At 39.7% G+C, this 26,956-nt stretch overlaps 1 protein-coding gene across 1 annotated transcript; it reads left to right on the top strand.

Annotated features, from left to right (window-relative positions):
* The first annotated feature begins 1,502 nt into the window (after nt 1–1,502).
* On the top strand, nt 1,503–26,808 carry PPP2CA (protein phosphatase 2 catalytic subunit alpha). The gene is made up of 7 exons (XM_043587891.1): nt 1,503–1,929; nt 17,384–17,593; nt 21,323–21,496; nt 22,294–22,383; nt 22,901–23,062; nt 24,133–24,251; nt 25,247–26,808. The coding sequence occupies exons 1-7, from the start codon at nt 1,828–1,830 to the stop codon at nt 25,317–25,319; spliced, it is 930 nt and encodes a 309-aa protein (XP_043443826.1). The 5' UTR covers nt 1,503–1,827; the 3' UTR covers nt 25,320–26,808.
* Nucleotides 26,809–26,956: the final 148 nt, after the last annotated feature.

Here is a 26,956-nt window from a genome sequence, read left to right as displayed (position 1 = left end):
GTATGAAAGAAAAGCAGAATTGCCATTTTCAGTCTGGGACCTCACTAAGCAAGTTCTCTTTGATGAAGGAGAATTTTCAGACCCATCATTGGCTCATCCAGGCCTCTAGATCCTTCTTCAGGTCATTGGTTGGGACGATGCCCTCAGAGCTGCAGAGTGAGCCTGGATTTGGCAGGGTCAACTGCTATTGGGGATAGGAAATCTAGAAGACAAGTGACTAGGTTCAGCTCTTGCCTTGCATTTTAAAAGTCCTTTGAATGGGCTCCTGGGTGGCTCAGTCTGTTGAGCATCTGACTTCCTCTAAGGTCATGATCTCAAGGCTCATGATTTCGAGGCCCCTGTCCGGCTCCCTGCTAACAGCTCAGAGCCTGAAGCCTCCAATTCTGTGTCTCCCTGTCTCTCTCTCAAAAATAAATAAACGTTAAAAAAAATTCTAAACGTCCTTTGGAAAGTTTGTATCTCTCAGGTCCTGGGGACATGATAATCTCTCTTCCATCTAGTCCTACACTACTGGGAGAATACCAGCGTCCACCGAGGCAGGAAACCTTGTCTGTTTGGTTGACCCCTCTCTCTCCTAAGGATGGGATTCAGCACATAATTGATGCTCTACTGAGCCAAATATTTCTGTGAATGCAGAGATAATGGGATGTAAAACATCTCGCAAACATCAAAGAGATTCATAGCCAGACCGAGGTCCGATACTCAGATATCCGAGCTTTCTTTAAAGAGAGGATTGTAGCCGCTTCTAACATCATCAGGCCAGAGAGGGCACGGGTGGGGGGCGAAGGGGTTCCTCATTCTCCGGAGGAACCAGAGTGGGAGGAAGGCGCACACCTGGGGAGAAGGCGACAATGGGCGAGGCTGCGCGAGGCTTGTGGAAGCTAGGATCGAGGTCCTAAACTTAGAGAAAAGCCTAAGGCTCGGGCGCAGGCATCACGGCCGACAGGCACCTAGGCCCAAAGACAGGTGTGTGCCCAAGGAGTCAGGTGCACTGCGCCGCGCTCCCAGGGCAGACACACCCTCCTCCGCCCACGAGTGACCTAATTACAAGGTGCCTGCCGCGCCCAGAGGCGGAGGTGGCCACTCCAAAGAGGCTACCACTTGGCACCCGTTCCCGCCCTCAAAGACTTAGGAATCCCATACAATTCCAGCGCACCGTGAGGTCACAATTCTAGTTTCTGTAACCTGAGTACAAACGCGGGGCGAAGCGCAGAACTGTCTCACCTTAGAGAAAAAGCTCGGACTAGCAGGTTCTCCTCAACCTCCCAAGCCCCAGACTGCGCCTGCGCTAAACGGGCGCCCGCGCCGCGCAGGACTTTGTGCTCTGGCATTAGCCCAGTTTCCTGCTGCAAGCATCGCGCTTGTTCGGACTCGGTCCTCTCTTCCCCGCCCCCCCTCCCTTCTGGACCACCACGCCCTAAAAGCGAAGGTGCCTCAGTTACCAGCCGGCTACGTTGCGCCTGCGCCGTGGCCCCTGGTTGCCGCCCGCCCCACTCTGGCCTGGCGGCGGACCGGGGTTGGCTCTGCAGTTGCGCAGCTCTTGTCCCGGCCCTTCTACCCCGCCGCCTCCTGACGCCGCGCGTGATGTCACCACGCCGGTGGCCGCCATTACAGAGAGCCGAGCTCCAGGACTAGATCGAGCGGAGGAGGACAGCGGCCGGCGGCCGGGTACTTCAGGGAGAACTCGCGGGTTCGCGCTAGCGCCGAGCAGCCGCCAGTAGCCACACAAGTACCCCGGGAACCGGCGGCGGCGTGTGCGTGTGGCCCGTGTGCGGGCGGCGGCGCGGGAGTAGCGCGGAGCGGCAGCTGGTTCGGGCGGGTGGCATCATGGACGAGAAGGTGTTCACCAAGGAGCTGGACCAGTGGATCGAGCAGCTGAATGAGTGCAAGCAGCTGTCCGAGTCCCAGGTCAAGAGCCTCTGCGAGAAGGTGAGCTTCTCTCCGGTTGCAGGAGCCGCCGCGGGCCGAGCCCACCGAGAAGGAGGCGGCTGTGGGGAGAGTGCAACATGGCGGAGGCCGTCGGCCCGGGCCCCCCGAGCCTCCCAGACCGGCGCCCGGCGCGGCCCGGCGGCGGCTCCCGGGCGACCCGGCGCCCCCTGCCTCCTGCGCAGGGATTGGTTGTCGCCGCCACCGCCGCCTAAAATGGCGCCGTTCACCCGACTCCAGGGCTTCCGAGCCTCCAGCTTCGGTGCCGGGAAATGTGGCTGGGGGAGCAGAGACCCTGTGTGTTAGGGTCGGGCACGGTTTTGAGATGGATGTAAGAGGACTTGGGTTCTAAGGTCTGGGAAAGAGGTCTGTGACTCTACTGTGAGGTGGGTCAGAGGCTTTTTACTTGTACTCGGGCCTAACTCTTCGGTCCAGAGCTGTCCAGAGGATCCTCCAAAGGCAGGCTCGTAGGTTACATACCAAGACCTGTCTAAAGGTCACACAGCTTTAGTACTATTCTCGGTGGTTTGTGTTAAACTCATTGATTAATCTTTGACAGAGACTTAAAAATGTGTGTTATAAAAATTTTTAAATATACCTCTAACCTAATTTCTGCGAAGGTCGTGGTGGTAGATGGAGGGAGGAGTACAACTTATTTTTCATAGTTGGAACAAATGGAGAATTTGGTGAGTCATACTATATAAGGAGCTTTCGGGTTGGAAATCAAGTGTCAATTTAATCTATGATTTATATGCTGACTCAAATTGGGTAACTGAAACCCTTCTGTAAACTGAACGTACTTGGCATTTTGCCATCTATTTTTAAAATGAACAGCGTAAATTTAAAGCAGCAAATTTTGTATCCCAGCTCTTTGTTTGAAAACTTACTTGTTGATATTTTTATGGGTTTAAGTAATTAAAGGTAGTAATAATAACGATAGCTGTACATTGAGCTTTTATTGTGTCCCATACATTGTGCTTAGCGTTTAAATATTTTTCAGATGTTGTAAATGGAATGCTGTAGTTGCTTTAGTAAGTCGATTTTAAATTACCTAATTCCGTTTTGGTTTTCCCTAGGGGTTGGGGAAACAGTCTATTTAACTATTGGCTGTGTCGTGTTTTTGAAGTCTTAGAAGTCAGCTTTCTAATGTATAGAAAATGCTTATCTCTCCTATAAATAGTTTCACTCTTCTTGTCAAAATTAACTTTGCAGCATTTCATTTTAGTACAGAATTGCAGAATACCATATTCACATTTTGTGTTAGTGTAGAGAGTTATTAGAGAGCAATTATGCTGACTCGTTTGTGGTTTTGATGGGAAAATTGGCTTCATGAGTTTGATGTATTTGCTTCTAAAGTAGGCTTTTTCAGAAATGCTGTAAATAAGTGCAATTTAAATGAGTCAAATTCAGATTTATTTATCCTAAGCCTGAACAACTCTCCTACTAGTTGATGAGGTGGCACATTACCTATTGGAGCTCAGTTTTACTGTTAGCAATGTATTGAGTCTTTTGTTCCTCTTTTACCCTTAATTTTCTTTCATCAAATGAGAATGGTGTATGTAGTAAGGATTTAGAAATAGGCTTCTGAAACTTATTGTATATTGTCGGGTCTTAATTTCTAGGTGCTGTAAGTGATGATTTTAATGATTTTTAAAGATCAGTACTTTATATAAAGACATTGAGTCAGCAGTTGGCTAGATGACTAGTCATTTGTGTAGAAAACATTGAAAGAGAGGTAATGATGTAATTGAAAGACCACTGGACTTCAAGCTAGACCTGGACACTAGTCCTCTTTCTGCCATAGAGTAATTGTGACTGACCTTGGGACAACCACTTAGTCCACATTTTCCTGTCTGTAAACTAAAGACTTAAAAACAGATGTTCCAGGGACCCTTCTACTATGAAATTATATAATCCAATTTAGATGCATACATTGTGTTTAAATATTAAATATTTAATGACTATTCAAGATTGCTAACTTTTATGAAAGAAGTGAAAAGCAATGAAGTATAATCATGCTTATTCTCGGGGAGCCTAAATCTAGTTGGAAAACAGTAGTAGATGAACCAGGAAAGTAGTGGGTTTGTGTTAGAGACCATAGGAGATAATACTGGGGGCTAAGGTTGGTTATCAAAAGCTTGATAATTTGGTAAATGTTGATTCTTGTCCACAATTTTGTAAAACTAAGATATAGTGAGATTAAACAATTTATACTTAGATCCCCACTGGTTATCCAGTGTGGCCAGGTATTTGTTCTTAGAGTCAAAAAGATGGAAATAATGTTTTAAGTTTCCAAAAAATGGGTCCTTTGAGGGGGAATATTATACAGTCTTAATACTCTTTTTAACTTGTAAATATTTCAACTTCTGGAAGTATATTAATTTTGCAAACTAAATTAACTTAAAGGCAGCTATTTAGGCATATGAAATGAGTTAGGATGCATGACTTGAAATGATTTTTTGTACTAGAAAAGTTAACACAAAAGTTCTCTTTTCACTATTAATTGACTAGCCAAAGCACATATAGTGAAAGCTACATATTTAGAAAATCTTAAGGGAAACATGTTTACATTAGTACAATAGTTTTTTATTTCCTTTTAAAGAAAAAATTCTTGTTGGAGACAGGTACTTGGTAGTAGTTGATCATTTCTTTCATTATAAGAAGGAAAAATAATTTAAAAGCCTTCCATCTTCCTGAGCATGCCTGATCTGAATGAAATATTTAAATGGTAAAGATAGAAGTATACCATTCGAGGTTATGGTGATTAAAAAATCCAGAGACCGTTATTGTAGTATCCCATCAGCAATTAACAGTGCATGTTCAAAATGCAGAGAATCCAGGTGTGTATTAATTAGACAAAGGTGAATATGGTTTTTATGCAATTGACTAGTTAAGGTTTTTTCCCCCCAAAATGTGATCAAGGCTTATATCAAAACCAAGATGATTGTGTGAATTATACTTTGTCATTTTGGGAATCATAATTTTAGTTGATTGCTGAAAAATTTGTGGTGAGTGAATGCAGTGTTGTCTTAAGTACACTTCTATAGTCAGTAACATTACTACATTTGTATGACTGGACTGGTATGTTTCCATTTACAGATTGGAAGAAGTAAATAGTATCAACTTGCTTTTGCATTAACTACAGTAAACACTCTTTTATTATGTGGCTTCAGCAGTGGTTTAATTTAGGTATGATTTTTGGCTTTGTGTTGTCAGGTCTTACCAAACTTGTGGAGAATGTTGTTTGATAGCCAGTTGTTTTTTTTTTTTTTTTTCCCCTCTTTCCCCAAAGGAGTTCTTTACCTAGGTATGCTATTTTCCATTGCTGTGCAAACACTATAAATAAAATGCAGTCATTAAGTCTTCACATTTGTTACATGAGTATGGGAAAAAGCAAACCCTTCTAAACTGGATGAGCTGCAAGATATTTGATCAAGGTTAAATTTCTATATGAAGTGGCTGATACATTTTTATGAGTCTGTATGTGTGCTTAATTTAAAAGGTTGTTTGGCTCATTTCCATAAAAGTAATTTGAATATTGGAAACAAATGGGGGGAAAGCATGATGCAGAATATTATTTTCATCATTTTCACATATACAGTTCTCTTAAGTTTATGAGACATTTATTATCTTCAGTTATAGATAGAAACCAGAGACTCAGAAAGGTACAGTGACTTCAGGGGCTAAAGTGGGATTGCATAGGCTTATGGATTCTGTGCCCAGTGTTCTAGTCTTGCTTCACAGCCTTCCTCCCCTCTCTTTTCTTAGGGAGTGTTAATAATGAAAGACGGAGGTGAATTGGGGTCAAATTGTATTGTAGAATCAGCAGCTCTGTAAAATAAAACATTTTTATTCTAATTGCTCAAAGGCTTCCTATTCATGTCACACACTGTTGTCTCACTTTGTCCTCGAGGAAGAAACAGTAATAATTCTTCAATTTTGGATGTGGCTAACTGCATTTTCCCCTCACATACCGTTAGTGAGAAGAAAATGCCAGCTCATTTTCTGTGTATCATCAGTGCAAATCATGATCTAGAAGGTGAAATCTAAAATATTCCAGGAAAGCATAAGTGACCTTTATATTGTACACTACGCTTGTAAAATCACTACAGCTTGTAAAATCCCTTTTTATCATAGCTTCCACAGTCAGACCTATTTGTGCCTTTTGTGTTTCGTGATCTCCCAGGCATGAAGCAGTAATGCACTTGGTTTTGGGTTGACTTACTGAGGAAACATTGAAAAGGTGAATAGTCCTACTATTCAGACACACAAGTCCCCTGACTCCCCTTTTATTTTCTCTGTCAGAGCCAAGAATTCTCTCTGCAAATATTGGCAGGTGAAACCCATGCTGTAGAAAGCATGATAGGCACTGGAGAAGTGTATGTAATAATTGTAACATGGGTCAGGTGTCTCTCCACCACCACCACCCCCACTTTGTATGGCAGCAGATATTGCTGTTGGTGGTGTAAGTCATTTGTCAGTTATTTGTGGAGTATTTGTTTAGTTTGGAAGAGATGTACAAGGAAAGCCAGGAGACATTAGGTTTGGATTGAGGTAATGGTAGGGGGAGGGTCTTTTTTAAAGGTACTGAGAAGGGAGGAAAAGTTGAGTGTGACAGAGAATCCCTTGTTTTACTTTTTTGACCCATCTCTCGTTTCTTTTTTTCTTTACTTATTTCTCATTACCATCTTTGCCTGAAAAAACCTTAAACCTGCACTCTCCTACACAAGTGAGCTATGAATTGGACTAGAACTATTAAGGGGAAAGATTTTGTTTTTGTTGTTTTAAATACCTTTTCTTTCACCTTCTGGAGCAGAGGTGGTAGAGGAGGCTCAAGTAGAGAGGGGTCTGGCTGCCAGTAAATGGGGGATTGGTTCTGAAAGAATTGTAAAGAGCAGTCTGGAATTAACTGATTAACTTCTTAATGTTACAAAGTTACTATTGCCTCCTTACATATTGGTGTAGCATTTAGAATGGTTGAACAAGGCAGTGACAGAAATGTGTGTGTCTGAATCTGGGTATTTTCAGGGTGCCTGGGTGGCTCAGTTGGTTGAGCATCCAACTCTTAATTTTGGCTCAGGTCATGATCCCAGGTTCTTGGGATCAAGCTCCTCAGCAGGCTCCTGCTCTGCTGCCCCCCTCCCTCACTCGTGGGAACACTCTCAAATAAAAATGAATCTGAATTATTTTCTAAAGTGTACATGACCAGTTGGCCAGTCACTCTGGTACTCCCATGTCCTTACCTCCGCTTTTGTCATTCAGTTACTACAGATGGGAGTATGGCTGATGTTGAGGGGGCTGAAAGAAGACTGAGAACCTCTTTCTAGAGTGCTCCTGGGAAACATTTCATTTACTTAACTAGAGATGTATAATAAGTGGAATTCACAAGACTGTCGCATGTCAGCGATGCTATGTGACGGTGTACGTTTGGTTTTGGAATTCAGTCAAAATTTATTAAGCCTCCATTATGTGTGTGATTCATTTTCACTGTTTAGCTTTGTCTAAATAGCATTATTTTAGGGATGTTAGTTCATTGCTCTAATGGTACAGTTTCATGTTAGTCAGGAGGTTGAGTTTGTAGTAAATTCTATAGCTAGGAAAGGTTTTAGAACGTGTTAATAGTGATCAAGTGAATTTTATTTCTTTACCACCCATTGTTGGTCAGCTGAGAGTATTTCCCCATTACCTGTTTCTGTTGGGTGGCTCTCACTTAATGAAAAGGCTTAAGAATTGCTTTAGTAAAATTTTAGTGATAGAAGGAACCTTAAAGACCATTTAGGCCAAGTCACCTGGTACAGATGAAGGAGCCCAGAGTGGCTGAATATTGTCCATATGGAGTGTTGTGGTGAGAATTTTTAAACAACTACGTATATGCCAACATTTCTCTGTTTAGTAGGTTGTATATATTTTTTCCCCTTTGCAGGCATGATTGGGAATGTTTAATTCGTGCATATGTGTAGGTTGGTTAGTAAAGACCTGGGCCAGTGTGTTGCATGGGAAACATAGGGTCTCTGAAGAAAATGAATGTCCATATTCTTCAGTGGTCATTGAAGAATATGGACATTCATTCTCTTCAAAGATACAGATGATTATTTGACAGAGATGGAAAAACATCAGCCTATGTAGTATTTTCTTTTAATATAATTTTAGAATTTTCCCTAATCCCTGGCCTTTTTCTTCTGGTTAGACACTAACCAAATAGTAACTATTGGTTCCTAGAACATTACATGGAGGGGTATAGTACTTTTCTAGTATAATCACACTGATAGTGTGTATACAGTATAATCATACAGAAGACCAAAATGTTTCATAAACTAGAGGCATCTCTTCAGAATAATTAAAGAAAAGGCAAATAATATGAAGAAAGATTATGATAATTAACTCAAAATTTATTTGCTTCCACAACTACTGGTATGTCCTATATTATGTATCACACGAAAATAAAAATCTGTCCATATATACTAGTTTGCAATGAACCTTAATTTTTTTTTTTTTTTTTGCAGTTATGAAAATCTGGGAAACCTTCCATTTATCTTTCATAAAAGCAGTATGAAACAAAATAAAATTCTCTTAGAGTATTGAAAAAATTTATTTTTTCTTGCGAATTTACTTTTTTAAAAAGTCTTCAAATGGGGGTGCCTGGGTGGCTCTCAGTTAAGAGTCTGACTCTATTTTTTTAATGTTTGTTTATTTTTGAGAGAGAGAGAGAGCATGCGCACACATGTGGGGGAGGGGCAGAGAGAGAGGGAGATGCAGAATCCCAAGGAGGCTCCGGGCTCTGAGCTATCTGCACAAAGCCAAATGCAGGGCTTGAACTCACAAACTGTGAGAGCGTGACCTGAACCGAAGTCAGATGCTTAACTGAGCCACGCAGGCTCTCAAAACATCCACTCTTGATACTGGCTCAGGTCATGATCACACTGTTGTAAAATCGAGCCCTGTGTTGAGCTCCCTGTGCTGGGCACAGAGCCTGCTTGAGATTCTCTCCCTCTCCCTCTGCCCCCTCCCCCACTCTTTCTCAAAATAAGTAAACATTTAAAAAAAATAAACCTTCAAATGTTTTTAATTCTGAAACTAAAAAGTAAAATCCAAAAATTAATTACTGCATTTTTTTCAGCTTTGCTTCTCTTATGTCTTTGTGGCTATATTGGTAGAAGAAATACTCAACTATGATTAAAGTATTGAATGTTTAATTTATGTGAAATAGAGTTCCAGTGAACATTTGAATTAATAACCAGATTTTTAATAGAAAAATATCTAAGAGCATTATCTAGCTCTCTATCAATAGATATTCAGAGAATTTGTGTGGACAGTCTGTATAAGAGAAAAATAACTGGTAATAAACATGGAATAAAAAGTTTGAATTCCAAAATGAAGAGTGCTAGTTAAATCACAATGTAGCATTTTATATTTTAAGTAGATGGGAATAGGTGCATTCTTCCATTTATTATTGTATACAAGTTGGGCAAAATTGAGCTTTATATAGTACATACGTAACAAAAAATGTTCGTATATTTAACTCTGTAGTTCCATAATTGAAAATTTCCTGAAAGTAAATTAAATAAACAATACATGTATAAATCTGTTTGGGAAGATATTATACAGCAGTTTAAAGTGATCGCTATAATGCTATAGGACATTGGGTTCATGAATATGAACTTAAAATTTTTTTTTAATGTTTTTATTTTATTTCTGAGAGAGAGAGAGGCAGAGTGTGAGCAGGGCAGGGCAGAGAGTGAGGGAGACACAGAATCTGAAGCAGGCTCCAGGCTCTGAGCTGTCCGGACAGAGCCTGACGTGGGGCTTGAACTCCCAGACTGTGAGATGATGACGCGAGCCAAAGTCAGACGCTCAACCCACTGAGCCACCCAGGCGCCCCATGAATATGAACTTTAGTACACAAATTGAGATGTTAGCCAATTTGAAGCATGAAGTCTGTTTGTGAGTAGTTTTTGTTGTGGTAGGATTAAGACTGCCACAATCTATTAACATTTTAATGTTCTCAAGTCTTCTCATATAAAGAATTTTTACATAGTTGCAATCATTCTGCATGTTTAAATGTTTGCTTGGTTTAATAAGAAAAATGAATTAATATAGTCCATGACTTTTTTGACAGTACATGTTAAATAGAAATTATACTGCTATTGTGTGCCCTTAAGGAAATTAATATATAAATGGTTGGCGAATCATTGTTGGTTCCTGTTTTTCTTTTTTCTTTTTACTTGTCTTCCTTGAAATATCTTGACTTGAATGATTTGTGGAGTCTAATTTAAATTTGCTTTGGGGCACCTGGGTAGTTTAGTCACTTGAATGTCCAACTCTTGATTTCAGCTCAGGTCATGGTCTTGTGGTTTGTGGAATCAAGCTTCGCTTCAGGCTCTGTGCTGGCATCGCGGAGCCTGCTCAGGATTCTCTCTTTTCTTCCTCCCCCACTTGCACACTTGATGCTCTCTCTCTCTCACAATAATAAATAAACATTTTTTTAAAAGTATTTCTTATTTTAAAATTTTGGTTTTTTGTTTTTTTTTTTTTTTTGTAATTTCATGTTATTATGGTGGTTAGGGATAGCCCATATGCCAAGAAACCAGATTGTTTTTACAGTAATTTGAAAAATAAACTTTTAAGGTTTCTGAATCTGAACTCAGAATACAGAGAGGACATTGATAATAAATTAATGCTCCTAAAGATTTCTTTTCTTCAAGTGGATCTCCAAATTCTTTTAATTTAGGACAGTAGAACATGTTAACTTTTCATGGTTAAGTTCTTATTACTGGATTACCCTATTCTAGTTTTAATCTTGTTCTCGGAAAATTTTGTTTATTTTTGTTTTTTTTAAGGTTTATTTATTTTGAGAGAGAAAGTAGGCCCGCTCAAATGGGGGAGAGGCAGAGAGAGGAGGAGAGAGAATCCCCTTCTCTGGGATTTCACAGCAGGCTCAGCGCTGTTAACATGGACCAGGAGATTATGACCTGAGCCAAAATCAAGAGTCTGACGCTTTAATCGACTGAGCCACCCACGTGCCCCATTCTAGGAAATTTAAGATCACATCTTTTTTCCTTAAATTCACTGATTTCAGTCTTTGCCATTTGACTGAAATTCAGTAGGGTTCCAATAAATTAAAAAATCAATATGATGCTAATTAAACTATTTTTAAAAACTTTAATTTTCTTTCAGTTGTTTATTAGCTGAGCCTCTTGAAGCTTTGGAAAAGTGTTTTAGGGAAGCAAAAAAAGTTTGGGGGTGTGTGTCTTTTGCTTTTGTTTCTGGGCCTAATTCAGGTGATATGAGGCTTTAAATTATAGGAATCAATATCAGAAAGTGAAAAGACAGTTATTAAATGTATAAATATCTCTAATGTTAATTAAGTTGCTTTGTAAATCTGGTTCTCCCATTTACTTTGAGTATAGGCTAGAGAGTTGAAGTTGTATAGCTACCTTAGAAACTGATGGTTGGTTAAAAAAGAAAAAAAAGCAAAGAAAAATTGATGGTGAAGGCCTGCAGGTTCTAAAGGTGACTGATTAGAGGTCTCATTAGGTGATCCATAGAGGGGTTTGGTTAGGTGCTTCTGAAGGTAGAAAGGCCTGACTCCATGTGATAGCACAACTTCTCATTTTTTTTTTCTGTGATTAGTTTTTCCTGACTGCAAAATAATCCTCAGTGAGAACCACTGCAACCTTTATTGTTCTGGCGATAGTGTATTTTGGTGTAGTTATCATCTTAGAGGTGAGTTGAGGTTAAAAAAAACCAACAAACTATACTTAAATTCTTTGTAAGCTTGAATTTTTATTGTTAAAATATACTTAATAGTTGGCTTGATGGCATCTGATACATAATACTCTTTTCTGCAGGATTTAATTATAATTGTTCTAGTCTGAAATTTGGTAGGAAAGGAAGGAGTTTGGGCTTTCCCAGATTTAGAAGTTTAAAAGTTCACTTAATACAGTGTCCTTTCCCTTTTAGAGGATAAGTTGGTAACATAAAGAGAAGCTAGCTGTTAAATATGTTAATAGGTCCACCTCATGGTATCTTTCAGGAAAAGTGTATATGTATACCAGGGAGCAAATCCTAGGATATACACTGCACTGCTTCCCCCCACTCCCTGCTACCCCCCCCCCCCCCGTATTATAATCCCTCAGGGAATACTCTACATCCAGCATGAGAAATTAACCAAATGAATATATATGCATTATGATCTCCAAGATAGATTGTTAGAAAAGCAGGCTGCTGAATAATACTTTTTTTTTTTTTTAGTGTTTATTTAATTTTTGAGAGAACGCAAACGGGGGAGGAGCAGAGAGTGGGAGAAACCGAATCCAAAGCCCACTCCAGGCTCTGGTCTGTCAGCACAGAGCCTGATGCAGAGATGAGGAGGTGAACTGTGAGATCATGACCTGAGGCAAAGTCAGATGCTTAACTGACTGAGTCACCCAGACGCCCCAATACTCTTACTAGTTTAAAAATGCAAAGGAGGGGCGCCTGGGTGGCGCAGTGGGTTAAGCGTCCGACTTCAGCCAGGTCACGATCTCGCGGTCCGGGAGTTCGAGCCCCGCGTCAGGCTCTGGGCTGATGGCTCGGAGCCTGGAGCCTGTTTCCGATTCTGTGTCTCCCTCTCTCTCTGCCCCTCCCCTGTTCATGCTCTGTCTCTCTCTCTCCCAAAAATTAATAAACGTTGAAAAAAAAAATTAAAAAAAAATGCAAAGGAAAATGAGTATGTTTTTGTAAGCATATAATATGTATGTAAAATTTGTAAATAAGGTTTGAAAGGATGTACATCAGGATACTGTTGGTGGTTACTTTGCCCAAGGGGAGTGAGATTGTGGAGAGTGGTCAAAGGGGACATTTAGGTTTTTTTGTTTTTTGGGGTCTTAAATTTTATTTTCTTGTTTATTTATTTTTAGAGCATGCACTCGCGAGGTAGGGGTGGAGAGAGAATCTTAAGCAGGCTGTGCATGCTCAGTGTGGGGGCTTGATCCCTCGACCCTGGGGTCCCTTTGACCCTGGGGTCGTGACCTGAGCCGAAAGCAAGACTCAGAAGCTCAACCGAGTCACCCAAAGGGAACGTTCCCAAATTCCCAAAGGAACATTTAGTTTTATCTGCTCCAAAGTATTTTTTCCAAAGATTGTCACTATGACCTTCACAGTTTTAAAAGTAAGAGTAAAGATACATTGTTGATGGTTGTGATTTGCTGAAATTGAGATAAAAGGAACAAATAGCATTTAGGTTTAAATGTCATTTTAGGATTTGAATGGAAATTTTGAGTAGGTTGTTATAAGGACATGAGGCAGTCATGAGTGGCAACTTTTTATTTTTCATACAGGGAATAGCCTTGTGGGTAAGCAAGTGTCAAGGGATGTATTTTGGAATGTAACTTCTTACAGAATTGTAAGATTTGTACAGTTCTGACCATCTGTTTTATTATGTCGTTGTCCTTTTAAAACTTCTGAATAACTTGCAAGTTTTTTTGAAGTAGGACCTATCATTTCATTTGCAGCTATTTTCCTTACCATGTGCCAGGTGCTAAAAACACTGGACATGGTATTAATCCCAAACAGACTTATTCATGGAATATAACTAGTGAAATTCTGCCTTTTAGTAATAATAAATCATGGGAGATTGGAATTACCCTAGCGATTTGGATTCTATATATTTTTTAAGAAATATCACTCTTTGAGACACAGTGGTCTACGTTTTAAAATGTTAGGGGCAACTGGGTGGCTCATTCTGTTGAGCATCTGACTTCGGCTTAGGTCATGATCTCGTGGTTCATGAGTTTGAGCCCTGACCTGGAGCCTGCTTCAGATTCTGTGTCTCCCTGTCTCTCTCTGCCTCTCCCCCACTCTTGCCCTGTCTCTCTCTCAAAAATAAATAAACTTTAAAATAAGCTTTTTAAATAAAATGTTAGATAGAATGAATGATTAATTTTTGGATGTCAGTGGTTGGTCATTGTCTTGAAATAGGCTCCCCAAGTGTTTGAAAACTTGAAAATAAGGGTTCTTGAACTTTGTTGTACCTAAGAAAGCACTGGAATAGAGTGAGGAGGGGAGACTAAAAAATTACTGATGCTTGGATCCCACTCACAAAGATTCTGGCTTAATTCAAGGAGGAGTAGCCTTGGCACCTGGATTTTTATTTTATTTTTTTCAAAGAGCTTCTCAAGTGATTTTTTTTAATGTTTGTATATTTTTGAGAGAGCGAGAGTTGGGGAGGGGCAGAGAGAGAGAAAGACACAGAATCCGAAGCAGGCTCCAGGCTCTGAGCTGTCAGTGCAGAGCCCAAAGCAGGGCTCAAACTCAAGAACCTCCAGATCATGACCTGAGCTGAAGTCAGACGTTTAATGGACAGACTGAGTCACCCAGGCTCCCCTCTCAAGTGATTTTTTTTTAATTATTTATTTTGAGAGAGTGTGTGAGCCAGGGGGAGGGAGGAGAGAGGGAGAGAGTGTATCCTAAGCAGGCTCCTTGCTGTCAGCACAGAGTCCAATGAGGGCTTGATCTCATGAACTGAGATCATGACCTCAAGCTGAAATCTAGAGTTGGATGCTTAATCCACTGAACCACCCAGGTGCCCTCAGGTGTTAGTTAGCTAGTTAGTTATTTGTTTATTGTGTTTATTTTTTGAGAGAGAGAGAGAGAGAGTGTGAGTGGGAGAGGTGGAGGGGGGGGACGGGGGACACAGAATCTGAAGCAGGTTCCGGGCTCCAAGCTGTCAGTACAGAGCCTGACTCGGGGCTTGAACCCACAAGCCGTGAGATCACGGCCTGAGCTGAAGTCATCAGCCACTTAACCGACTGAACCACCCAGGCCCCCCTCCCCCTGCCCCCTGGTGATTTTTAATGTGTGGCTAAGGTTGCATACCACTGCCTTAAAACCAGTCCTTGTTGGGGCGCCTGGGTGGCGCAGTTGGTTAAGCATCCGACTTCAGCCAGGTCACGATCTCGCGGTCTGTGAGTTCGAGCCCCGCGTCAGGCTCTGGGCTGATGGCTCGGAGCCTGGAGCCTGTTTCCGATTCTGTGTCTCCCTCTCTCTCTGCCCCTCCCCCGTTCATGCTCTGTCTCTCTCTGTCCCAAAAATAAATAAAAAACGTTGAAAAAAAATTTAAAAAAAATAAAAAAAAACCAAACCAGTCCTTGTTACTCTTGGTTGTCTCTCAAAATGTAATGAGCAATTAAGTTAGCAACAGTTCTCACCTTCATGTTCTCGTGTTGGCTTCCCTCACCCAGCCTCCCACTGTACATTCTGGAACACCATTCATAGTGCTAGCTGTACAGAGAAGAAAATGCTCAATAAATGTTGAGTGTCTGAGGTAAATACTTTAAACCCATTCTCAGAATAAATTTCTTTTACCTTCTTGGCTTAACTGAAACCTGGCTCTTCTCAGGAAATTGTGTATTTCTCTAATAGCCTTCCCAGATAAATGGATGGATGCTGCTTTCCTCTAGCATAGAATTCCCTGTTTTTCAGGTTTCTGTTTTCTACCAAATACCCAAGCACCTTTCCTTACTACTGTTACCTATTATTCCTTCATTCTTCAGAGAACTTGGTGCCAGTTTCTAGGCATGTACTTCTGATGTTGTTCTGAGAGACATCCATGTTTTTCCAAGATGACCTCTCTAAGAGTACCCCAGTTTAAGTTCTTGATTCATTAAAAAAATACACATTAAGTGCCTTTTACATCTCAGACATTGTTCTAACAAGGTGCTGTGTACATGATGGTGAATTGAAGGAATCTAGTGAACATTTTAAACTCTTAACTTTGACAGTTGCCTGGAAAATAGATTAGAGTCAGGAAACATGGAAGAAGGGAGTTCAGTATGGAGGCTAGCACAGTAATCCAGGTGAGGTAGGTAATGGTGGCTTGGACCAGGGTAGTGGCAAAAAAAAAAACCAAAAACAAAACCATAAATAAAAGCTGATTGATTTGCGATATGTTCTGGAGGGAGACTAGACCAGACTTGTGATGGATTGGTCGCTGAATACTAGTAGCCTTTAAGCTCTACTCTGTCTCAGATATCCACATGTCTAGCCCTACCTCTGAAATCATAAATTCACTTATCAGGTTTTTCTGACAGGGAATCTTTGTTCTAATACTACTTTAATTAGACTTGTTCTTCAGTCTATGTCCTATTTCCCCTCTACATTTTGTACCTGGGGTGACCAACTGTCATGGTTTACCTGAGCACAACTGAGGCATCTCTTGGGATGCCAGACTTTGAGTGCTGAAACCAGCGTAATTCGGTCATCCTACACCTACCTGTCTTCCCTCTTGTCTACTCTTGTGGGGTATGCTTCAGTCCTGTTAGCCTTTTCCTGAGAATTGATACACATGATTGCATCTTGTCTGTTTTGGACCTTGTCCCATTTCCTACTCCTGTCCCCTTTCTATAACTAACTCCTGCCAATTCCTTGGACCTCAGGCAGTTTTCCTAGCTTTCCCAGTGTTTGTGATCCTGAAACACTCCTGCTTACTCTAGCATGTCTTAGCACTTGGCCTGATCATTATGTCTGCCTCTCTTGCTCCGCTGTGCTTTTATAGGCTGTCATGTTTGTTGTGATGTCTTACTTACCCACCATTTACTCTTTCCCTTTCTTTTCACCACTTAACACAGCCAGTACTTTGTTACTTGTTTACTTGTTTGTTGTCCTCTGCCCCCAGTGACCTGTCTTGTACACTATGCCCCCAGTGGCTAGGACAGGGCCTGGCACGTAGTATCACTCAGATGGTTGAGCAAATGAACGAACGATTGACTCCCAGTGCGCTTTAGTTTTGGGGATATGATAAATGATTAATAATAAATGTGTGTTGAATGACTGATAGGATCTCTGTTGAGTGAAATGTTATGCTGCCCTTAAAAGTAATGTTTGAATTTGTGATTACATGGGGGAATGCATATACTACCAAACAATTTTATAAAAACCACGAATATTGAATAGTTAACAATTATAAAACAAAACGTTTATCTTTTGGTATAAAGAATATAAAAATACAGGCAAAATTTTCGTGTTTCAAAAAAAAAAAAAGGTCAAGCGGAAATTAGAAACTTTTCCTCATAGCCTGGAATCTTAAAGTGCTGGCATATTTTAATTAGACATTAAAGCTAAGGAAATAGGTACCTGAATGTCTTGTTCCACTTTCATTAATCTTATATGGCTGCTAATAATAATCTGTTTAGCATGTAATTAGATAGTAACTGCTTGGCATAAAAACTGATAGTGATGAGAAGAATAGAACTGTGCATCTTGATACATGTTTTTTCCCCTAAGTGTCAGGAGTCAGATAGCAAATAGATGGAATCTGGCCATATCTTGCCCTTTTATGTTAATGGGATTACCAATGCCCACATTTTCATCTTCTACGGAGTCTGCCCCTTATGCTACATTAAGTGTAAATAACATATCTTTGATATCTTTGTTAATGTTTCATGCCAAATGTATTGGTTTCTTTTTTCTCCATCCGTAGGCTAAAGAAATCCTGACAAAAGAATCCAACGTGCAAGAGGTTCGATGTCCAGTCACCGTCTGTGGAGATGTGCATGGGCAATTTCATGATCTTATGGAACTGTTTAGAATTGGTGGCAAATCACCAGATACGAACTACTTGTTTATGGGAGATTATGTTGACAGAGGATATTACTCAGTTGAAACCGTTACTCTGCTTGTAGCTCTTAAGGTAATTTCTGTTTTGTTTTGGCATTTTGTACTGGGTGAGACAGTCTTGAATGTTCTTTTTTTCCTCAGTAATTTGTGATTTTCTTTGAATGTTCAGTTTTAGGATAAAACTCCATATTTAGGAATGCAAGTATTCAGGTTTGGGGCTTAAAAATCACAGGTCTGTCTTCATTCTGAATAAGGGGATGGTACAGAATAAAAGTAAAAAGGTTATTATACAGGTTATTTGAAAAATGTTAGAGGGCTGGTCAAATAGAAACGTAACTTTAGTTAATCAGGATGCGGAGAAGTAACATAATTATCTTTCTAGATGCTTTTGAAATATACTAAATGTCAGAATGTTTACATCTTTTGACACAGTAATCCTATAATTAGACTTTTACTGAAGAAGAAATTCAAGAGGAAAAGAGCTTCATTTGCTTGAAAACCTTAACGGTGACATTATTTTTAATACCAGAAAAAGAAGATCTAAAAAGCCAACAAAAGTGAATATCTAAATTAAGATTTATCTCAATGGAATAGTTTGCAGCCATTAAAACTTGACAATCTAGAAAAGCAAGTTGCGTTATACCAGTTGTAGCTTTGTGAAATATACAAAGATCTGAAAGTGAAAACAGTGGTAGAATGGTCGATAGCTTTTAGAATGGCAGGCTTCTGTCTTCCTCTAGGAAGTATGACTTCACTTTTAGGGGAGATTCTATTAAAGAACATTCACATTGGGAACTAGAATGTATTATGCTAAGGGAAATAGAGAAAGACAAGTATCGTATGATTTCACTCATGGGGAATCTAACAAACAGATGAACATGGGGAAGGGAAGGAAAAATAAGATAACCAAGAGGGAGGCAAACCATAAGAGACTTAAATATAGAGAACAAACCAAGGGTTGCTGGAAGAGCTGTGGGTGGTAGGGTGGGCTAAGTGGGTGATGGGCATTAAGGAGGGTGCTTGTTGGGATGAGCATTGGGTATTATATGTAAATGATGAATTGCTAAATTCTGAAAAAGCTATATGTTAATTAACTTGGATTTAAATAAATAAGGGGGAAAAAGAACATTCACAGTGATAAAATGGCTGCCAGAAACTTAGAATATTGGGGAAGTGGTAAAATGTAGTTTTGGCAAGAGCTGAATTGTAGGCAATTAATACAATGTATGTGTTATGTAGCTACTAGTCTGAATCATGTAATGTGCTACAAAACATTTTTGGAGGATAGTATGTTCCGCATCTGTAAAATGAAGCACTTAGATTAAATGTTGGATTAAAAATTTATGATGACTCTAGATACTGTGAAAACAACCTTGCAAACTAATCTGTACGCAAAGCCCAGGATGAATCCCTGTGCTCAGAGGAGGAATGAATATGCTGCCTTTAAGAATTCATATTTGCGGGGCACCTGTCAGTGGGTTCAGCGTCCAAATTTGGCTCAGGTCATGATCTCACAGTTGTGAGTTCGAGCCCCGCATTGGGCCCTGCACTCATAGTGTGGAACCTGCTTGGGATTCTCCCTCCCCATCTCTTTTTACCTCCCTCCCACTCATGCTTTCTCTATTTCTCAAATTAATTAAAAAAATAATTCATATTTGAAGGTTGTGGGACTGAATTGTGCTGCATGCCCTTCCCCCAGCCCCTTTCATACGTTGAAGTCTTAACCCCCAGTACCTCAGAATGTGACTGTATTTGGTGATAGGACCTTAAAGAGGTAATTAAAGGAAAGTGAGGTCATTTGGGTGAGCCCTAATTCAGTATGACTAGTCTCCATGTAAGAAGACATTAGGACACAGATACAAAGTGAAAATGATCAGACATGTGGAGAAGATGACCATTTGTTAGCTATGTAGTCAGGCCTTCAGACTAATCACACTTTGATCTGGATTTCCAGCCTCCAGAACTGTGAGGAAATAAATTTCTGTTGTTTAAGCTGCCCATTTGTTGTACATTGCACACAAATTGTGGAGTCGGGGGAAGGAAACTTCAGCAGGTGATGCTTGGACAGTTGGATTATCCATATGCAAAAAAAAAAAAAAAAAAGACTTAGATACCTCATACCGTACAAATGAATCAAAATCAGAGACCTAAATGTAAGAGCTAAAGCTTTCATGCTTCTAGAATAAAACATAGGATACAATATTCGTAACCCTGGGTTAGGCAGTCATTTCCAAGATAGGATAAGAAAAGCATAGTCCATTAAAAAATTATTTTTTAATTTTTTAATGTTTATTTTTGAGAGAGAGAGAGAGACAGAGGCAGAGTATGAGCCGAGGAGGGGCAGAAAGAGGGAGACACAGAATCAGAAGCAGGCTCCAGGCCCTGAGCAGTCAGCACAGAGTCCGATGCGGGGCTCAAACCCACGAACTATGAGATCATGACCTTAGCTGAAGTTGGACACTTAACTGACTGAGCCACTCAGGCGCACCCCCCCAAAGGAAATTATTAAATTGGACTTCATCAAAATTAAGAGTTTTTGTTTTTCAAAAGACATCAGTAAGAAAAAAAAAATTGCGTTCATATAATAAAAATGTATTCTAATTCATTAAGATGAAAAGGGACAAAACACTCAGATATTTCACCTGAGAAGATAAATAGTAGAAAAGCACATGAAAAGATGTTCAAAACCATTAATCATGGCAATGTAAATTAAAGTCATAATCACACTCATTAGAGTGACTATTATCAATAATAATGCTGATAATATCAAGTGTTAGTTTATGGAGAGATTAGAACCTTCATACACCAACCATTTTGAAAAATAGTTTGGCAGTTTCTCAAAAAATTAAGCATACTTGTACCCATAACACCAAGCCATTATAGTGAACTGAGAATATACCCAAGAGAAATGTAAGTGTATTATAACTTTTTAAAAAGTTTTATTTATTTTGAGAGCAAGAGCCAGAGAATGAATCCCAAGCACTGTCAGTGCAGAGCCCAGCATGGGGTTTGAACCCACGAACCATGAGATTATGACCTGAGCCAAAACCAAGAGTGGGGTGCTCAACCAAATAAGCCACCCAGGTGCCCCAAGTAGATTGTAACTTTGTACAAAAACTTCATGGAAGATGATCATAGCAACATTTCCATAATACTCAAAAGCTGTAAACCTGGATCCCAGTATTCATCCTATTGGTAAATAAAGAAGCAAACTGTGGTATAATAGCCATACAAGGGAATACTGTACAGCAATAAAAAAACAGAATAATCCACTGATTCATACACAGATGAGCCTCAGAGATATTCTGATGAGTGTATGAGGCCAGACACACAAAAAAGTATTATTCCACTTTAAGAAATTTCCACAAAAAGCAAATCTCAAAAGACAAAGTTAAGTCAGTGGTTGGGAGTAGGAGTTGGACAGCCTATGGCTGATATTTTTGGACTGGTGGAAAGGTTCTAAAATGATTGTGATGGTTTTTGTATAACTGTAAATTTACCAAAAGTCATCTAACTGTAGACAGAAATTTCATGATTGGAATATTACAGCTGATGATTATGTTTTGTGTAAAAGTTGGTAGTCGTAGGAATTTGATTTTAATTGAGATAGGCTTTGCTGATACTCCATGGTCAAATAACTATAGATGTGGGATTTGGGATTTCATTTTACTGTGGTGTGGGGGCATGGGGTCCCCCCCCCACTACCAAAATTGGAACTCTGGGTTTTCTTGTAGAGTTTGCTGAACTGTCATTTGGTTTTTGAAAGAGCCAGGTGTTCATATGTTTTGTTTTCTCATTTTAGGTTCGTTACCGTGAGCGCATCACCATTCTTCGAGGAAATCATGAGAGCAGACAGATCACACAAGTATATGGTTTCTATGATGAGTGTTTAAGGAAATACGGAAATGCAAATGTTTGGAAATATTTCACAGATCTTTTTGACTATCTTCCTCTTACAGCCTTGGTGGATGGGCAGGTATGTAGGTCTTACTAAAAGTTACATTGCTGCTTATTTTCAAGAATCTGCTTTCTTTTTTTTTTTTTTTTTTTTAATGTTTATTTATTTTTGAGACAGAGAGAGACAGAGCATGAACGGGGGAGGGTCAGAGAGAGGGAGACACAGAATCTGAAACAGGCTCCAGGCTCTGAGCTGTCAGCACAGAGCCCGACACGGGGCTTGAACTCACTGACCGTGAGATCATGACCTGAGCTGAAGTCGGCCGCTTAACTGACTGAGCCACTCAGGCACCCCAAGAATCTGCTTTCTTAATGTTTAGGCCCAGTCATTTTTCCACCTTCACATCCCTTTTAGACTTCTAAAGTACCTTCTTTGTATCAAGCATTGACTGAACTGTTAAGTTGGGACCACAGGGATAGAAAATGTAACCCATCCATCCTCTCAAGTTGTTTCTGGACAAGTCTTGAAGATGTAATTAGCTATTTACTCACCAGGTAGAGAAGTGCACAGAAGAAATTGCAAGGAAATTCTATGAGAAGGAAGGTAGTCTGTGGTGAGGGTAAGGTCAGAGAAATGTTTCTTTGGAGGAGCTGATTGAAGTGGAGTCTAGCTGTAGTAGCAATGATTTATCAGGAAGAAAGGGAGTATGTTCAATAGTTGAGAGTGGGCTGGAAGAAAGACTGACCCTGCAGATACAAGCCTGGTTCTGGCAGAACACAGAAACCCCAGTGGGACCAAGTGATGTGGGCTGACCGAATCCAGAATGTGTGAATTTTCTTCTATATGAGGTTAACATTATAAACCACTCTTTTCAGATATTCTGTCTACATGGCGGCCTGTCACCATCCATAGATACACTGGATCACATCAGAGCACTTGATCGCCTACAAGAAGTTCCTCATGAGGTATTGACTCTTATTTGGTAGAGAGAGGGAAAATTTAATTGTAACTTAATTTCTTTTATGTATTCTCTACATTAATGCTTAAAAATGACCCCATGTGGTACGAACAGCAACTTCATTCTTCAGAAGAAGCTAATATTAAGAAGCCTGCCAAGATAACAGTGCCTTTGGGACTGACCTTAGAATCTGGGTAGTTGTCTTCAGAGCTCTCCTTTCATTACTGGACTATATTGCCTAATGTTGAAATTTGCATACTATAGGTAGGTTAGTAACTCGTTAGGGTTTGTTGCTCTTGGGGCTCATTGATGTAGGATATACTTCTAAAAACATCTGGAAATAGTTTCTTACTTACTTGACACACATATTTGACTTTAAAGCAGACCTTAAGCTTTTTAAAGCAAATATCACTCAAAAAATGTGACTTTGTAGGGTGCCGCTTCTGATGAACTACTCAAATCGTTTTTGCAAGAGGCTGTTTAAAACTTAACTTGCAATAAACAAAACAAAACTTGCTTTTTAGGGTCCAATGTGTGACTTGCTGTGGTCAGATCCAGATGATCGTGGTGGTTGGGGTATATCTCCTCGAGGAGCTGGTTACACCTTTGGGCAAGACATTTCTGAAACATTTAATCATGCCAATGGCCTCACATTGGTGTCCAGAGCTCACCAGCTGGTGATGGAGGTATGTTCTCCTCTTTGAAACCTGATTTGCTTTTTATGTATTTTTAAAAAATGTTTATTTACTTATTTTGATAGAGGGCATGAGCATGGGACGGGCAGAGAGAGGAGGGGGGAGAGAGAAATCCCAAACAGGCTCTTTGCTCGAACTCATGAATTGTGAGATCATGACCTGAGCCGAAATCAAGAGTCTGACACTTAATGGACTGAGCCACCCAGGCGCCCCCTTATTTGTTTTTTTAAGTAAACTTAAGGAAGATCTTAGGGATCTTAGGGATGGATTTTGGGTTTGTTTTTTTTTTTTGGAAGGGGATAGGTCAGTTAGTGATATTAATGATGAGAATATTCCATGTGTTCCTTCCAATAAATTTGCCTGAGCCTTTTCAGTAGATGCACACTAGAATTAAAATCTCAAGCTTTTGATCACAGTGAATTTCATAGTTGACATACTTTCAGAGATGTCTTTAATGACTGGGTAGTGCTTGGGATTTTAGAGTGGGAAAGTAAGATTCAGGGAACAGGAGAGGAGGGAATGTAGCATTTTATGGTTTCAATTCTGTTTATTTCATGTATTTAACAGGTAAATGTAAGGAGGGGAGATTGAGATGAAATAGAAAAATGTTCACTGGTCCTTTGGATGGTAGAATTATAGGTGATTTTAAAGAAGAAACCAAAGGGGAAATGGGCTAAGTTCTTAGTACAGAACATTGATTAGCATACTTATAATATTAGGGGCCTATTTAGATTAATACTAAGTGGTTGTTATAAAAGTATGACTTTGCTAGAGATATGGAAAGATATTTGTATACAATGCTTAAAACATAACCACGTATTCAGATGGACTTCGACAAAATGAGGCTGGAGATCCTAGAGGCCTATTTTCTTTGTACCTGGTCAGTGACCAACGTGGGGACCTTCACCTATGACTAAGAATTAATATGGTATTAAATTAGCCAGAAACAAAACATTAGTATTCTTCAAGCCTTGTGGGAAGGGGAGATCTTTTTTCTCTCTTGAGTCATATTTAATTGTAAATAAGGGAGTAAAATAGGTTTTTATTACTTTTCCTTGTAGGGGTATAACTGGTGCCACGACCGGAATGTAGTAACAATTTTCAGTGCTCCAAACTATTGTTATCGTTGTGGTAATCAAGCTGCAATCATGGAACTTGATGATACTCTAAAATACTCTTTGTAAGTATTTACACCTGAGTAGATGACTGCCATTACAGTTGAGTCAAATTGTATAGTTTGAATGGGGGGGGGGGTGTGTGTAAGAATTGAAGGGTTCATGCTAAATTCAGATTCCAATTTGATTTTTGTTTCCTTTTTTTTTGTTTTTTGTTTTTTTTTTACGTTTTTATTTATTTTGGGGACAGAGAGAGACAGAGCATGAATGGGGGAGGGGCAGAGAGAGAGGGAGACACAGAATCGGAAACAGGCTCCAGGCTCCGAGCCATCAGCCCAGAGCCTAACGCGGGGCTCGAACTCACGGACCGCGAGATCGTGACCTGGCCGAAGTTGGACGCTCAACCGACTGCGCCACCCAGGCGCCCCCCCTTTTTTTAATGTTTATTTATTATGGAGGGGGGAGGGGCAGAGAGACTCCCAAGCAGGCTCTGCACTGTCAGCACAGAGCCCGATGCGGAGTTTGATTGCACAAACCATGAGATCGTGACCTGAGCTGAAACCCAAGAGTCGGGAGTTTGACTGAGTCCCTCAGGGCATCTTTATGTTTCCTTTTGAACAGACCTGTGATATGTTGAAACACATCAACAGAAACCTGGTACTGTATAGATTCTGATGTGTGAATTATTAGGATTTTAACTTTTAAACACTTGTTTTAAATGTGGAATTCATAAAATATATCCTGAGGTTAGATTACAAATACAGTACATTGGGCTCTTTAAATTTTATTTATTCAGTGGAACCCCCCTTTGATATAATCTTAGAAGGAACTCTGATATGTAAAAATTCTATCTGAAGTTGCATCAGCTCTTTGAGGAGGTGTGCCACTACAAGACTCTTATTAAATGCACTATTAGGCTGCAATTAAGGTTCTCTTCCATTAAGGCAAGCTTAAATCATACAGGAAAAAAATTATAAAGTCTGAAAGAATAATGTTCTTGATTTTGATTGTCGGTACATTGGTAACGTGCCGTATAAACAAATATGTTTTGTTTTTTCAGCTTGCAGTTTGACCCAGCACCTCGCAGAGGCGAGCCACATGTTACTCGTCGTACCCCAGACTACTTCCTGTAATGAAATTTTAAACTTGTACAGTATTGCCATGAACCATATATTGACCTAATGGAAATGGGAAGAGCAACAGTAACTCCAAAGTGTCAGAGAATAGTTAACATTCAAAAAACTTGTTTTCACACGGACCAAAAGATGTGCCATATAAAAATACAGAGCCTCTTGTCATCAACAGCCGTGACCACTTTAGAATGAACCAGTTCATTGCATGCTGAAGCGACATTGTTGGTCAAGAAACCAGTTTCTGGCATAGCGCTATTTGTAGTTACTTTTGCTTTCTCTGAGAGACTGCAGATAATAAGATGTAAACATTAACACCTCGTGAATACAATTTAACTTCCATTTAGCTATAGCTTTACTCAGCATGACTGTAGATAAGGATAGCAGCAAACAATCATTGGAGCTTAATGAACATTTTTAAAATAAGTACCAAGGCCTCCCCTCTACTTGTGAGTTTTGAAATCGTTTTGTTTATTTTCAGGGATACCGTTTAATTTAATTGTATGATTTGTCTGCACTCAGTTTCTTTCCCTTCTCAAATCTCAGCCTCATGTCGTTCTTTGTTATTGTCAGAACCTGGTGAGTTGTTTTGAACAGAACTGTTTTCCCCCCCCTCCTATAAGACGATGTTACTGCACAAGAGCACTGCAGTGTTTTTCATAATAAACTTGTGAACTAAGAACTGAGAAAGTCAAATTTTAATTGTATCAATGGGCAAGACTGGTGCTGTTTATTTAAAAGATACATCAATTGATAAATTTTAGAATTTGTAGAATTCTAGGTAAAGAAAAATAAAAACTAAGGTCACTATATAATCTCTCTGCTAACTCCTTGACATTCTTCAGATGATTTTCAGGACTTGTAATCCAGATAGTACAATTTGTCAGATGGCCATCGTGCTCCTCATGTGTTCTTCCTGCATATTAACTGGCCTGCAAGAAGGGAAATCTGTGCAACTTCAGGAAGACCCAACTGTGTTTAATTGTTTGGTTTTTGTTTTAATAAAACATCATGTTTTCAGGTGGAGCTTAACAAACTAATGTGTCTACTTATCAGTCAGTGCAGTTTCTGATGGTAAATATCCTATTGCTATGTATGTTAGATGGACTCTAAAATGATTGACAGATTTTGTACATTGCTTGTCATGTGATCTTAGAGTTAATTTTGTCTCAGATAAAAAAGCTGTTAAAGCATTATCCTGTATTTAGCTCTTTAAGTGAAACTAGTTAAACCAAATAGAAAACTGTTGCTAGATCTTGGTTTAGTGTTATGTGCATTCCCCCAAGGACTAAAATGGCATTTGAAATGAAGTGGCAGTGCTAAGCACTTAATGAGTTTTCCCCCACCCTTTTATCCTTTGAATAGGATTAGGAAGTTAAAACAGTTCTTCTGTGGAAACTACTATTTGGTCATCTAAAGCTATGAGGGTAAACTTCAGGGCACTTGATCATTACTTGTGTGAATGTAGTAATAAAAGTTCCTTTGCTTTGTATTGTGTTGAACTTGGAACTGACAAGGAAGTTTTCTCATATCCAAGATGTAAGGAAAATACACATTCTGTTGTTTTATTTTATTTATTTTTTTATTTTTTAATGTTTATTTATTTTTGAGAGAGAGACAGAGTGCAAGTGGGGAGGGAC

This window comes from Prionailurus bengalensis, chromosome A1 (genome assembly GCF_016509475.1).
Source record: "Prionailurus bengalensis isolate Pbe53 chromosome A1, Fcat_Pben_1.1_paternal_pri, whole genome shotgun sequence".
Lineage (NCBI taxonomy): Eukaryota > Metazoa > Chordata > Mammalia > Carnivora > Felidae > Prionailurus > Prionailurus bengalensis.
Note: the sequence above shows the minus strand (reverse complement) of the source record. Positions and strands in the feature narration are given on the sequence as shown.

Excerpts from the sequence above, each read along its gene's own strand:
- PPP2CA (XM_043587891.1), top strand. The coding sequence starts at position 1,828 with ATGGACGAGAAGGTGTTCACCAAGGAGCTGGACCAGTGGATCGAGCAG. Across the intron at positions 17,594-21,322 it reads CTCTGCTTGTAGCTCTTAAG|GTTCGTTACCGTGAGCGCAT; the intron begins GTAATTTCTGTT and ends TTCTCATTTTAG. Across the intron at positions 21,497-22,293 it reads CAGCCTTGGTGGATGGGCAG|ATATTCTGTCTACATGGCGG; the intron begins GTATGTAGGTCT and ends CACTCTTTTCAG.